The sequence below is a fragment of the Myotis lucifugus genome, unplaced genomic scaffold (assembly GCF_000147115.1).
Source record: "Myotis lucifugus unplaced genomic scaffold, Myoluc2.0 scaffold_70, whole genome shotgun sequence".
NCBI lineage: Eukaryota > Metazoa > Chordata > Mammalia > Chiroptera > Vespertilionidae > Myotis > Myotis lucifugus.
Window position 1 is genome coordinate 2,622,790 of NW_005871118.1, and position 14,603 is coordinate 2,637,392.

The 14,603-nt window shown below is 40.1% G+C and overlaps 1 protein-coding gene across 5 annotated transcripts in view; it reads right to left on the reverse strand.

Moving 5' to 3' along the window:
- Positions 1 to 3,767: 3,767 nt before the first annotated feature.
- Positions 3,768 to 14,603, reverse strand: part of TIPARP (TCDD inducible poly(ADP-ribose) polymerase) — a 45,536-nt gene continuing 34,700 nt past the window's right edge. Inside the window, exons 7-8 of one of the 5 annotated variants that reach the window (XR_002829687.1) lie at positions 5,572 to 6,452; positions 3,768 to 3,993 (exon numbers count right to left, since the gene is read on the reverse strand). Coding sequence is in view for 3 of the 5 variants with exons in the window: in XM_023755161.1 (XP_023610929.1) it covers positions 13,237 to 13,323 (87 nt within the window). In the remaining 2 variants the exon portion in view is untranslated. Of the gene's footprint in view, positions 4,363 to 5,458; positions 6,453 to 13,041; positions 13,324 to 14,603 lie in introns of those variants that run through there. The other 4 variants (XR_002829686.1, XM_023755163.1, XM_023755162.1 and 1 more) reach the window with 4 other exon arrangements.

A 14,603-nucleotide genomic window follows, 5' to 3' on the forward strand; every position in this document is an offset into this window, starting at 1 on the left:
GATGTTTCATAACCTATAAGGAAAAATAGATATTGGAGAATCTTAAGTGGGACCAAATTCTAGCATCACTTCTTTTCAAAATCTTATACATTTCTTGAATACAAATATGCAGTTCATTTTTCTTTGAGGGCATTTTACAAAAGGTCTAGAAAATATATGCAGTGAAAGGGAGTGTCTTGAGCCCGTCAGATCAATGTTGGCTTTTACATTTTAGAAATCATGTGATTCAAACAAACTTTGAATGCTCCAGTCACCCCCAATGCAGCATTGTGCTCTCTTCCCAGCCGTGGAGAGGGCATCTAACCAAATGCCCCAGTCTCAGAGGGTAAGGGCTTTGTACAGCCCTTAGAGAGAGGGCCCTTTTGTGAAGCGTTATAGTTGGAAGCTTCCACTTGTAGAGCCCGGGTCTGAGGAGAAACCACTTGGCGACTCAGAAAAGTCCTCCTGCATCTGGTGCCGCTGGTTCCGTCCCTGGCTTTGCTGAGATCAGAGAAGGGCACTCACTCTATGAAAGGCGGCTAAGAATGACTTCCCTGGAAGGGGTGTGTCCGGCAGGGAAGAAGTAGAGAGGTGAACACATGAGGCTTTCTTTGGACAGACAGCTCTGCACTGGCTGCTTTCTCCAGTGTCTACAGATCTGGAGGACCCTGCCAAGGGGTGACTTGAGGGGTGCTCCATGGGGGTACTCAGGAACATGGAAGAGGGGTGGGCAGCTAGAAGACTTGTCTTTGAAGCTGCACCTTCATAGCACTGGAAGCTTGGGGAAACATCCATTGTCCATTTAAAGACCTGGGGAAGATGACAAATAGGGATGAAGGGGGTCTCAATCCCCAAAGCCACCCCATGGGTGGCACGGAGGCATGAAAGACTAGATGCAATTTCTCTATGAGAAACTAAGTCGCACGCCTCTAAGTATTCTGAGAAATGCACATTCTTTGGTAATTAAGAAGGACCTACTTCATGTGTTTAAGTAATCAAGACTGAGGAATATTTTCCAGTGGGAAGATACATGGTAGCTCCTGTATCTCCCAGAATATACAGGGTGGGGAAAGAGTAGGTTTACAGTTGTTCGTGTGGAAAATAATGCAATAATTAATACATAATAATACAAAAATAAACTCTGCGTTCATACTCACAACTATAAACCTACTTTTGCCCACCTTGTATAAGGTCTAGAGAGCTCAAGTCACATTTTCATGTCTTACTGGTGCCAAGCCAGTGAATGGCTGGCAAGAAATGTTTACAGCAACAGTCATTATTAGAGTTTCCCACATGGCTGAATCTAATTAATTAGGCCTAGCAGAACTTGCCAGCCACACCCGGGACCCAGCCCAATAACCCTCAGAGGATTTAGAAACACTCCTTCCACAAACACTCATTTATTACGACCTGTCTTCACTGAATCACCTCTACGGCAGATGCCATCTGATAGAGCTTCCTCAGGACAGGGTGCTTTATGAACTAAAAGTCAAAGCCGTCTGCTTTATTCTTTTTTAAATATATTTTATTGATTTTTTTACAGAGAGGAAGGGAGAGGGATAGAGAGTTAGAAACATCGATGAGAGAGAAACATCGACCAGCTGCCTCCTGCACACTCTCCACTGGGGATGTGCCCGCAACCCAGGTACATGCCCTTGACCGGAATCGAACCTGGGACCTTTCAGTCCGCAGGCCGACGCTCTATCCACTGAGCCAAACCGGTTTGGCCATCTGCTTTATTTTTCATGAAAGAATCTCTCACTGTTCTCTTGATAATCATAGCTATGGTGCTGGACACTCAAACCACTTCACAAATATTAATTTCTATTCCACAGTTTGTCCAGACCAAGAATTATGGGACTTATTTTTCTTCAGGCCCAAATCAAAGGACTGGACAGTTTCTACCAGCCCCGTAGTTTGTTTTGTTTTTCCCTTGAAATTAGTGTGAGCCTTGTTTTCCCTCCAAAGCCTGTAAGGTATTCCCAGAATGGGTTAGAAATTCCTTTGAGCCCTCCACCCTCCTGGCTTTCTTGGGCGGGGTGGGTGGAGGTGGGGGGAGGGCTCTGGGAAGTTATTCCAGAGCAAACTCACATCCATGGAGACCAAGGGTACCTTTGGACCCAGAGTTTTATTCAACACACACGTACTGAGCGCTGATTCCATGGCAGGTACTGGTGCAGGCACGAGGTGAACAACATGGGCCGTCATGCTTTCTGCTCTCTCATGGCTCACCTTCTAAGCGGGGTGGCAGGGTAGTGGCAAACAATAAACACGAAAGCAAAGTAATTTCCAATAGTGACAAGTTATAGTAAGACCCTGCAAAGGATAATGGCTTAGAGAGTGACTGGGGATGTGTGTGCTGGATGGTCAGAGAAACATTGTTGAGGGAATAACACTGGATTTGAGACCTGAATGATGATGTTATGCTAACTGTGTCATGTTCTGTTAGATACACTTCTGTTTAAAGCAATTCCACAATGGCAGAAACTCAAATAGAACGAAGAGATTGATTAGGAGAGCATTGTCTTCTCATACTGTTCTTGTTTTGTTTTGTTTTGAGTTGGGGGAGCTATGCAAGAATAACTGGTAAATTGATTCAGTCTCTAAGGAGGTCAACATTGAATATCTATCAAAATTAAAGAAGTACTATCTTTAGACCCAACAACCCCTACTTCTAGTAATTTAATCTATAGAAATAATGGCATTTATGCATGAAGATGTATATATAGGGATATTTGCCACAGCATAGCTTGCAATAGCAAAAGACTTTGAACAACACAGAAGTTCATCATTAGGGGAGTGGCTAAGAAATTATGGAATATTCATATGAGAGAAACTGGCAGTCGTTAGAAAGAATGAGGTTGAGCTCCAAGATAAATTATGTGAGGAAAAGCAAGGTGCAGGAACGTGCTCAATATGCTATCATCTTTGAAAAATAATATATACACATAGATATTATCTTTGGGAGGGTATGTAAGACACTGATAACAGTTTTTGCCTCAACAGGGGCTGGGGGAGAATTAGGGAAACTCTATATATTTTTTGTAATGTTCTCACTTTTTACCTTTTGCATATCTTAGCTATTTAATAAACATGTTTTGAAAAATAAAGCATTGGAGTATAATTCTATATGTAATATTCATAAAAAGTTCTTTTCATGTGTACTTATATATCACAGTTCCAACTGGAATGAATTTAAGTGTTAAAAGTGGAAAAGCTCCTAGAATTAGTCACTTTCTTGGCTAACTCAACATATGGGCATTTCTCAGCCAGGGCTTGGGCCTGGTCTCTATGATGAGCTTAGGAATCGTTTCAGAAAAGGCATTTTCTCTTAGGATGGACATGGTTTTTGGAAAACAATGCACTCATTTCTATCCATTTAAAGATCTCAACAACTAACCGTCGACCAATGTTCAGACAGAGAATTGAAAAAAAGGTGACTTTTCTCGAAAAAGACTTTCCAATGCATATACAATATTACAGTTTGCTTCCTTCTAAGTTAGAACAGGCCTGGGTTTCTAAGAACGAACTTGTTCCAGCAAGAATGTTTTTCTAAACTCTCACAGCTATTTCATGTTCTGGACCATTAATGATTATGGACTGATAAGAGTCTTCAGCTACCAGTAAAATTTTAAGAAATACGATGGAAATAAGATGTTTTTCAGATGTCTCTTATTCCAAGCCCAGTCTCTGTGGCTTCCTACAATGCTGTGCCAGAGAAGGAGAGCAAATAGTACTTACTACTCCTCCTGGGAATAAAACCTGCCCCACGATAAATAAATCATTTGTGCATATAAAAGTTTTATTTGAAAGAAAAATTGCTGTCAATAACCCGAAATAGCTGTGGAAATGACATTCAGTATCTATTTTTTAAAAATGCATTAAATATGGATCCAGTGGAATCGTGAGGAATTAATTCGCTTGGAGGCAAAATTTCCATCAGCATCAAGGTGGCTGTGAGACTCTGGCAGGGGCAGAGCCTGGGGAGTGGCCTGCGGTTTGATGCCAGTGGGGCTGCAGGAAGGACAAATGGCTCATTAGAAAGAAGCCTTGGTAACAACACCCCAGAGAACAGCTGCGTGTGAAGCTGAGTCAGAGAGCACAACCCCACGGAGAAGGAGCCAAGAGGAACTGCTCGCCCTCAGCGGTCAGCGGTCAGCGTGTGGATAGCAGCTTTGAGCGTATCATCCGAGAAGTGAATGTCATCAGTTCTTGGCAGAGTCTACCCCTCTGTGAAGCGGGTTCAGATGAAAGGCGTTTTGGACACTTGCTAGGCTGTTGGTCTTGCACTGCAGCGTGAGCCCAGCAGAGCAAGCCAGAGTCAGGATCCCAGGAGCCTTACCAGGCGGCAGGCCTGTTATCTGTGCCAACAGCACCTGATCACTGGGGAGGAAGTTATTAAAAAGTGGGTCGTTGCCGGGCCAGCATGGCTCCATAATTAAGTGTCGACCTGTGAACCAGGAGGTCATGGTTCCATTCCCAGTTGGGGCATATGCCTGGGTTGCGGGCTTGATCCCCAGTGTGGGGCATGCAGGAGGCAGCCAATCAATGATTCTCTCTCATCATTGATGTTTCTATCTCTCTCCACCTCTCTCTTCCTCTCTGAAATCAATAAAAATAAAAATAATTTTTTAAAAAGTGGGTCACTGAAGTGGGCTGGGCCAACTCCAGGTCAGGGTCCCTTGTCCTCAAGATCAGCTTTCAGGGAAGGCTTCTGTGGCCCTTGAGGTCATACACCCTCTGTGGTTCTTGGAGAAGGGGGGAGAGGGTTGTGGTGTGGGCCCTGGCTAGTGGAGGTGGAGAGAGAGGAACCTGAGAGAGACAGAATAATTCAGACAGGACTCTGGAAATCACAACTGGACGTGACTCTGTCCCAGGGAGGGGCTGCTCTAGTACAGGCAGCAAATATGTTGAACAGTCCGGTGGAGATTGGTGTGACAAGTATAAATAATCTTGGAGTTGGACTTGTATTTCTACCTTCTATTTTTGAGATCCCTCTTTGACTTTCTGTATGAAGCATACTCTGTCTCTAAGGTCAAGGTCTTTAGTATCAATGGTTCAAGCTACAGATTTACTATTCCATAATTTGTCTTAGAACCAGGGTTGGAAGGGGCAGTAGAGATCTGACCCACTCATTGTAGAGATGAGGAAGCCGAGGGCTAGAAGCGTTAAGGAACTTGGATGAAGCTATCAGAAAAGCTGGGGCTAGGATTCAAGGTTTTCTCCACCAAGCAGAGTCCTCTGCTATTTGAAAAGTAACATTAATTTCCTGCTTTTGCATTCTGCTCACACTTCTATTTATTCACTGTGTTTCAAATTATGTGGTCCATTTCCCTGTCCCAAAGAGAAGTGAATATGTTGGGTCAGCAGAAATTTTCCAAGAGCTGAGCTGAGAAAGGGAGAGAAAGAAAGAAAGGGGGAGCAGAGGGAAAGAGAGCAAGAGCAAGAATGCAAACCTATGCATCAGAGCCTACAAAGCTTAATGTGACCAAAGGAATGTTAATCGACAAACACTATCCAGATTTAACAACACTCGAGACATTATAAACTGACACCCGTACAAACATATGAAATACAGAAAATAGGATTAACCTTGGTCTTCAGGGGAGGTCATGCCTGCTTAAGGGCAATCCATCGTCAGCTGGCTGATATCTTGATATGGCCTAAGATTTTGCACTTAAGTATGGCAGGCAATATTCATGCGCTGCCAAGTGAAAAGGGATTTGGTATTTTCCAGTCCAATAAATGCAAACAAACCACATAATTTGGCATTAAGTAGACTGTGTTTTATCAGACTTTTCCAGTCCTGCAGTCTGTGTTGATCCAATCAACTAAAGTATTGCCACTCTGGTTATCTGTGAATAAAAAACACAATTACAATTCCTGGGGCCGTACCTGCCCCCTCCGCCTGTAACACGTCTGATGGTGGTGAACTATCCCAGTCTGCTGAGTCACAGTCATTTTCTCCCTCCATCACTTAGGGTGGGTCCGTGATGCACAGTGACAGTTTGGGGACATAAGCTGCCTTATATTTTTATGTCCCTGTCTTATCTTGGCTAATCTCCACCTTATTCCTTAAGAATGGGGATTCTTCTGCACCTCTGCACACACTCAACAAACATTACTGATCGAGTGTTCATCATACAAAGGTACTGAAGATACAAAGTTTCCCTCCAGGAACTCACAGTCTCGTGGTAAAGATATAGGTCTAAATAAATAATAAAAATGCAGTGTGGTAACATAGTGCCAGGGTGGTGATTGGAAAGTCTGTCCAAGAGCCACAAGCCCTGTTTCTTCTTCCATTAGTTCGTCTCTGTTCTCCTTGACCTTCATCCTTAGAGGCAGCCATCACGTTGACACCCATCCGGAAGTTGGCTAGTGTTAGACACTGGAAAGGTCCCACACAGCCTCGCCTTCATCTCACTGGCCATTTTCATACCTATCCCCTGCTTTCACAGGCAGATGTGAGGAAGCTTTAAGTCAATAAAGGGGGAAGGGGGAGGGGGTGGAAATGATGATCAATTAAGATGAAGGACAGAAGTATTGGAACATCACTTATATTCATTTTTATGTAAGAAATTTTAACATATGTAATACTTTCAACAATGAAGTTGTTTTTTTTTTAATTCAAAAGAAAAATATTAAATTTCCCCAACTTTTAACTTTTATGACACTGACACCCTCATTAGGCCTGTCTGTTGGATGGGCACATATCAAGTAGGTGTGGTACCCTCAGGAAAAAGTGAGTTCTCAGAGCAGAGGGAGGCATCTGCAGTCTTTTGGCCGTCAGATATTGGAACATATTTCAGGTTATCAGTGCTTGGTTGAGTGGATTTAAGAATTATATTATTCCAAATCTAGGGTTGCCAAACTATGGCCATGGTCAAATCCAGCCTGATGCTTATTTTTGTAAATAAAAATGCTCACTGATTTACATATTGTCTGTGTCTGCTTTCAGATAGCAGTGGCAGAGTTGAGCAGTGTGGGGGTCAGGAGTCAGTCTCCTGGGGATGTGCCATTCTGGCATGAAGATTATTTCGAGCTGAAAACAATTAAAACCTAACAAACTCAAGAAGAGTTTTTTTTTGTTGTTGTTTTTGTGTGTTTTTTTTAACTTCCACCCCAACTCTCCTTGCCTAAAGAGATTCAGATAAATAAGTGTATAAAAAAAATAAGTGTATCACAGAAGTACTGCTTCAGGAAAGGAACCTTAGAATAATTATCTTAGTATTTTCACTTACGCACATATGAAATTAAGTGTGGCAGACAGGGAGGATACAAGCAAAACTCTGCTGCTAGATTCCCCATAGTGTCCCTTTGTTTCTGGTGGCCCTGCAAGAATTTGTTTAGCAACCGTTTGCCCTTTCTCTCCTACCTGTGAATTGCCTACTTTCCCCTCCCTTAGTCTAAAATGACATATATACCTCATTTAGCCTCACTGTCTTTGGAATTTTCATGCTTATGTGAATTCCCTGTATGCATGCATTAAAATTTGATTTTCTCCTGTTAAACTGCTGTATGTTATTTAAATTATTCAACCAGCCAGAAGAACTAAAGGGGTAAGGGACAGTAGTTGCAACAGAGATTGTATGGCCTAAAAAACTGGAAGCATTTACTATCAGGCCCTTTACGGACAACATTGGCCAAGTTCCACCCCCAAAATTGTTCAATTTTTGAAAATTTTTATAAGATGGGGAGAGAGGATAGTGGCCATGAAAATCTTTATATCACACCAAGGTTTACTGGTTATCTCATGACAAAGTTCTTAAAAGAAAGGTAGAATTAAAGATGAATTATGCATGTTTATTTTATGAAAACACTAATGTTTCAAAGTTGCTGGCCTTTTATTCTGATGACAATTAGCTGACTCTAGTGACCAAGAAGATATTTTTGAAAAAAAAAACAACAAAACAAAACAAAAAACAAACACAAAACAAAAAAAAACCCCACACACATTTAAACTATCGTTTTAAGTGAAACTATCTTTTCACTTTGGAACAATGTGTGAGAAATGATTGTGTATTTCACAAAAAACCTTCTGTGGAGAGAACATTTTGAAAAAAAATATTTTGATGTGTTCCTACTTTGTGTGAGTGTGCTTCTAAAAAAATGAGTGTATCACAGAAAATTGTTCATATGTATATTCTTAGACACTTGGAAGCAGAATTTTTTCAGTTTAAAAGCCATCTAAATGAAGAGTTTCAATAGAATTTGAAGCCATATGTTAAAATTACACAAATACAACACTTTCCTACTGGTTTTCAAAAATGACTGGCATCTGGAAATATGAATATTTACTAGCTGAATTTCAACAGAAATCTTTGTCTAAGGAGGTGAAGAATGAAAAAATGAGCATCGCGATTTAGTAAGCTCAGTCAATGGTGGACTTCTTTTCCCATATGGACATGTGTCTTTTGTGATATACTTTTCCCAGCTACTATTATTATTTTGTTTTTAGCAAAAACAAAAAATATTTGTGTACATTTAATAAATATAAAAACTACATTTCTTGTTTTTAAATTTTTTAAATCTTTTATTTTATATTATTTACTTCATCTTTTTCTTACTCAGTTCATATCTATTTTTGTGTCAGTTTTATAATGTATGTAGTTTGTTAGTGGAGAAGATATATGCAATTATGAATAAATAAATATGTATACATTGGCATGCATGCCTCCCAAATATTTAAAAAAAAATAGGAATGTATCATTACAGTGTTTGGAGACCACTGACTTTGAGTGTGAATTTGGAATTTAGGTGACAAGTTTAAATAGGGCTCTGCCACTCACTGGCTACATTCTATTGATCAGAATAATTTATTATAAGTCTTATTTTCTCAACTGTAAAATTGAGATAATTCCCGTGAGACACTTAATACAGAATCTAACACATAGTAAATGTCCAATAAATATTAATAACTGTTTGATAAACATCAGTAAACAATATTATTGTACCTAAATATCTCCACATTCTCCAGTTTTCTAGGGTCAGCCTTTTCTTGATTATCCCAATAGAATAACTCAATCCCTCTCATCTCACTTATTTATGGGAAGACCAGCATACATCCCTGAATTTCTACAGAGGGTGCTTAAATTTGGGATAGTTTCATTTTCCTGCTGGTTGCTTGATGCCTCTCTCCTGGTTCAGTTGTCCATCACTTGCAGGCTTCTGTCCTGTTCCTTCTCCACATGTCCCCAAGAGTGGACATAGCCTCCTTTCCAGCATTTCTAAAGACTCAAGGCTGTTGTAAGACTTATGACTTCGGAATAACACAGGGTAAATACAGTTCAGAACAGTAAGCAACTTAAAATTCAGATATCACAGTTCCCTCTCTAAATTCATGGACTACTGCCCACTGCTGGGAATGTCTTGCTGATTCTGTACAGCCTAGGCCCAGACTGTCTTCCTGTTGTTGGCACAGTTCTTTCCCTTCAGAGAACTTTCTGCCTTCTTAGTTCTTCCTTGAATTCAGAGTCCAGCCTGTTTCTCAGACCAGCACAGCCTACTCTGTTATGCCAAGATCTTAAGCACAGCTTCAGTCTGGGCATTAAACTCCTCTAGGAATATCATTAACACTTATGAGTGAATAACGCTCCCTGAAGTTGTTCAATAAGGAAGCCCTGACCTTTTCCATCAAGAGTGGAGGTGGACGGGAACACTTGACTTTCAAACTCAATAAGCCATTAATATCACTTCCTAAATAAAAAAACCTGGAGTCTTTCCTGATTTCAAAATTATCAGATTGAATTCTGAAAGCAGGGGCTCAAGTTAAAAAATTTTATGCTTCCTTTCTCCTATGAGTCTTTATAATGGATCTGGGCAATAAAAAATTGTATTATCCCTACTTTCTAGATCTTTTTTTCTTTTCCTTTCTCTGTAATCAAGTCCTATAGGTCTTGATTTCTTCCCCTTTCCAACACCACCACCACTAAAAATAACAATACTATCATCACCATCACCACCTTTATGACCCTTATGACCCACATAACAACTTAGATCATGACATCACTGTCCCCACTATCACCCTCACCATCAGCATATCATCTTCTCCATCACCACCATGGTTACCGTCACTAACACCACAGTCACCACCATCATGAAGGACCACTGTTATCACCTCAGTGGTTATGATCACCATCACCATAGCCATCTCTACCTCCTTGTTGGCTTTTCGGAGACCCTGTGGCAATTCTGTGAAAAAGCTGCCAAAGCTCTCTAGAGTTTTTATTTTGGGAATTCTATAGGCATGTCTTCCAGCTGTCTGCTTCCAACTTTTGTTGTTGTTGTTGTTGTTGTTGCTCATTAGATACTTTTCCCCCTGTTTCTATAGAGAGAGCTAGAATAAAACCCGTGTTCTATTCCTGAACTGTTGTTTGTATACAGCCCAAATGCAGGCTTTAACATTGGCCTCTTGAGACTTGGGTCTGATCCTGAGCCTCATCAAACATATGGCCATGCTTCTGTAACGGTTTTCCACCCTTTTCACCCTGCTGTCTCCCTTTGTCTTCAGAGAAATCTCCTTGCTCTATTTTCTGGTCCTGGAGAATACTTCCACCATCCAAACAATTCTAACTCTTGAAAAAGGGGTGTGTGTGAAGTGTAATGTGAACACTTGCCTTTAGAAGCTTCTGTATGCCCTTGGCCATCCTATGACAGAAACCCACCCAAAGTTTTTCATCCACGTGGGACCCCAGGAAGAGACTATCTGCCACTATTGGAGCCAGTTGGTTCCTCATCTACTCTGCCCTCTAATGTGAGGTTTCTGTTGAACCAAAACAGCAGGGATGGGATGGCTTTTCAACTGGTGGATGTATCAGAACAATGGTGGAAGCTCGTAGTTTCCTGATCCACCACGCCCCCAGAGTGGAGAATATGAGCGTTTAGCATGCCTTCACAAATAATATCAGACACAAAGCATAGCCTTCCTAAAGGCTTTTAATTTTCTTCTTGAATTGAATATGGTCTAGTATAGAACAGGGAAGGAATACAAATTAGGTTTTTAAAAATAATAATGCTTTCCCTGTGATTAGGAGCACAGCTATAGTAAGAGCAAGAAGCAAAATTTTAATAGAATACCTGGACATCTTGAGTAACAAATCAAACTAACTTTGGTTCAATTATTAGACTGAATGAAAGTGGTGTATAGCATAGGTGGCAGCAGGCTAGAAGTAAGATTTTACTGAAACAGAGCCAGATTCATTCACTCACACATTGTCTATGGCTGCTTTTGTGCTCCAATGGCAGGGTTGAGTAGCTGTGAAATTCTGTATGACTCACCAAGTCTAAAATATTTACTCTCAGGCTCTTTTAGAAAAAGTTTGTTAACCCTTGCTCTAAATAACAAATACTTTTCTCTTCCTGGAACTGGCAGGAACATGAGTTGTACTGGTCTTTCTTTATATCATAGAAGTAAAGGCTGATATCCCAGTTAAGGCATTAGAAGTAGGGAGTAGTATTTGGTCCTAACCAATAATATAAGTAGCCTTTCAACTATCAGTTAAGTTTACTTTATTTGAGATTAGAGCCAAGACCCCAGCTAATTATAGTCTCTTTGCTCTGCTTCCTTTGGGCAAATACCTCCTCAAAGATCTTATGGGAAGATGAAGTGACTGATCCAAGGCAGAATTGGGTTTGCCCAGAATTGGATATCTCAGTCAGAATACTGCCTGGTAACACCTTAATTCCATTCGATGTTGGTTTGTCTCAATGGCGAAAGTTAGCTGAGTTTGTTTGCTGGGAATGAATGAGATGATTTAACTTTATCATCTTCAAGTAGGCTTATCTCACTGCCAGGAGCTCAAGGCCTGTCCTAAATTCTGAGGGATGAAAGTCCATTTCTGATGCTGCTCATTGCCAACCTCATGTCTCTTCCCAAATTTTGATTGAGAACTAGTCTTTCGGTGCAGTTCCATGAAGGTGGGAGGTTGGCTTTGGTGTAAGAGATGTAGTAGACAGAGTTAACTTTTTGTTTTCATTATATTGTGGTTAGCTGTATTTATTATCTTTTTAGTTTATAAATATATCAATCTTCAATTTGGTCACATTCAAGTCCTTGGACTCAAGTAATAAGAAGTCAGCATTCTTACTGTGCTAAATGTTTTACATAAATTCTCCTTTAATCCTTCTATGGCCCATGAGGTTTTTTATTATAAAGTCTTTGAGATGCTAATCTGCTCAAGTACCCCACATAGAGATAATGATGCTAGGATTCCAACCAAAGTATCTAACCAGAGTCTTTGTTCCTGCCCCCCATGCTGCAAAGGTCTTCTAAATGTCAGTCCATAGGAAGACCCAAGTTTCACATTAAAAATAGCTTCATTTAGAATCTGGAAGTTTCATAAACCAGATAGTAGTAAATCCAGTTTTAAATCTTTTTATAGGCTTTTTGAAACATCGTTTCTGCTTCCATATCTATTTGGTCTTTAAGTAAATGGACACCTAGAGTCTTTGTGAAAATAGATTGAAAAAGTTTCCCAAGGAGTGCCCTTTAATGCAATCTCTTGACTTAATCTTGCAAAACAACATGTGTGACAGGTAATTGCTGGTTTTTCTCCCCAACAGCCATTTTCTTTTTGCCTAACCAAACCCCAATTTTGTTCAGGTGACTAGACTATTCAACCAGTTGACTACCTGCTTCATGGATCACTCCCCTGCCCTAGAGAGTGAATGTTGGTTAGTCCAAATCATTTGTAGTGATTCTGTCTCCTTGCCAGGGATTGCTTTAGGCATGGGCATGTAATGCAACCAGGACAGCAAGACAAAAATGGCAGTCCTAAGTGAAACAAGCCAGTCAATGAAAGAAAAATATCACATGATCTCACTCATTTATAGATAATTAAGACCATTATAAACTGATGAGCAAAAATAGATACAGAGGCAGAGCAACATCGAACAGACTGTCAAACTACAGTGGGAAGGTCAGGGAGGTTTGGGGGGGTGGGTAAGAGATCAACCGAAGGACTTGTATGCATGCATATAAGCATAACCAATAGACACAAGACACTGGGGGGTATGGGAGGCTAGGGGAAGGTCAAGAGGAGGAAAAAAAGGAGACATATATAATACTCTTTGTAATACTTTAAGCAATAAAAAAAGAAACAATAATAATAATAATAATAATAATAAAATGGCAGTCCACTGGGGTGCTTTTGTAAAGTCTTTCTAGGTCTTGAAAGGAAAAAAAAGGCACTAGATTAAGGTAATTTCTTCCTACTTCTCAATGTTGCAAATGAGATGTAGAATTTAGGGCCAGAGCAGTCATCTTGTAATCATGAAGAGAGAACCAAGAGAATCATTCAAAATCTTTGGAAATATTGCACCTTTGGAATAACCTGTTCCCAACTGCTGTTATGAGAGATAAAGAATTCATTATATTCATTCTGACAATGACACCTTTATTTACCAAAACAATCTGATTATTGTGACCCTCTCTATAAGACTCTTTTGGAATAACATACAATAGAGAAAAGCAAAGCTAATTGGATGTTCCTTTTGATCAAAGCAAAATTTCAAATGAGGTCTTCTGCTAAGAAGTTCCTGATTACGAAAAAATAACAAGCTGGCTAAGAGTGGAGTTATTTTTAATAAGGTTTGAGACTTTAACAAAGTCTCTACAATTCCTTAACAACTGAACTAACTTAAAGGAAGCTACTTTATATCCTGGGTCACCTGCTCTCTGAGTTGCCCCAACCTATAAACCCCACACTCCACAGTGCCCTTTTAAGAAGGAATTGTAGGGGGTTCTAAGAGTTAATCATAGATATGTGGGGTGTTTTTTTTTTCCTTTTCAACTAGCTGTGTACTCTTTCCTATGTAAGAACAAGAGACCACTCAAAGGAAGTTTGAATATGCAAAGTAAACCCGCTATAAACAACGTCAAATGCTAAAATTTTCTATCCCTACATCTTTTCACCAATCAATTCTCTAAAGCAATTTGCTTTCATGAGGACTGGGCTATCTAAGTATAGTGCTTGTCTTTATTCAGTATTTAAGTACCTCCTTAAAGAAGCCTTATTCTTTTTTAATTTTATTTTTATTATTGAGGTATTATAGATGTCCCCCATTCCCTCCCCATCCCCTGAGCCCTCCTCAACCCAACCCTGCCCCAACCCCAGCCTTCATCTCACTCACTAATGTCTATGTCCTTGGGCTATGCATATATGCATATAAATTCTTTCTCTCTCCCTCCGTGCCCCCCCGCCTCCCCTCCCCCCCCTTAAGATCTGTCAATCTGTTCCAGTCTTTGGACCTATTTGTCAGTTTATTTTATTCATTAGATTCTACATATAAGTGAAATAATATGGTACAGTATTTGTCTTTCTCTGACTGGCTTATTTTGCTTAGCAATAATACACTCCAGGCCCCTCCATGCTGTCTCAAAGAGTAAGAGTTCCTTTTTTTTTTTTTTACAGTTGCATAGTATTCCATTGTGTTAATGTACCACAACTTTTTTATACACTCATCTACTGATGGGTACTTGGGCTGTTTTCAGATCTTAGCTATTGTAGACAATGCTGCTATGAACATAGGGGTGCATATATTCTTTCTGATTGGTGTTTCAGGATTCTTAGGATATATTTCCAGAAGTGGGATCACTGGGTAAAGAAGCTTTATTTTAAACAAGG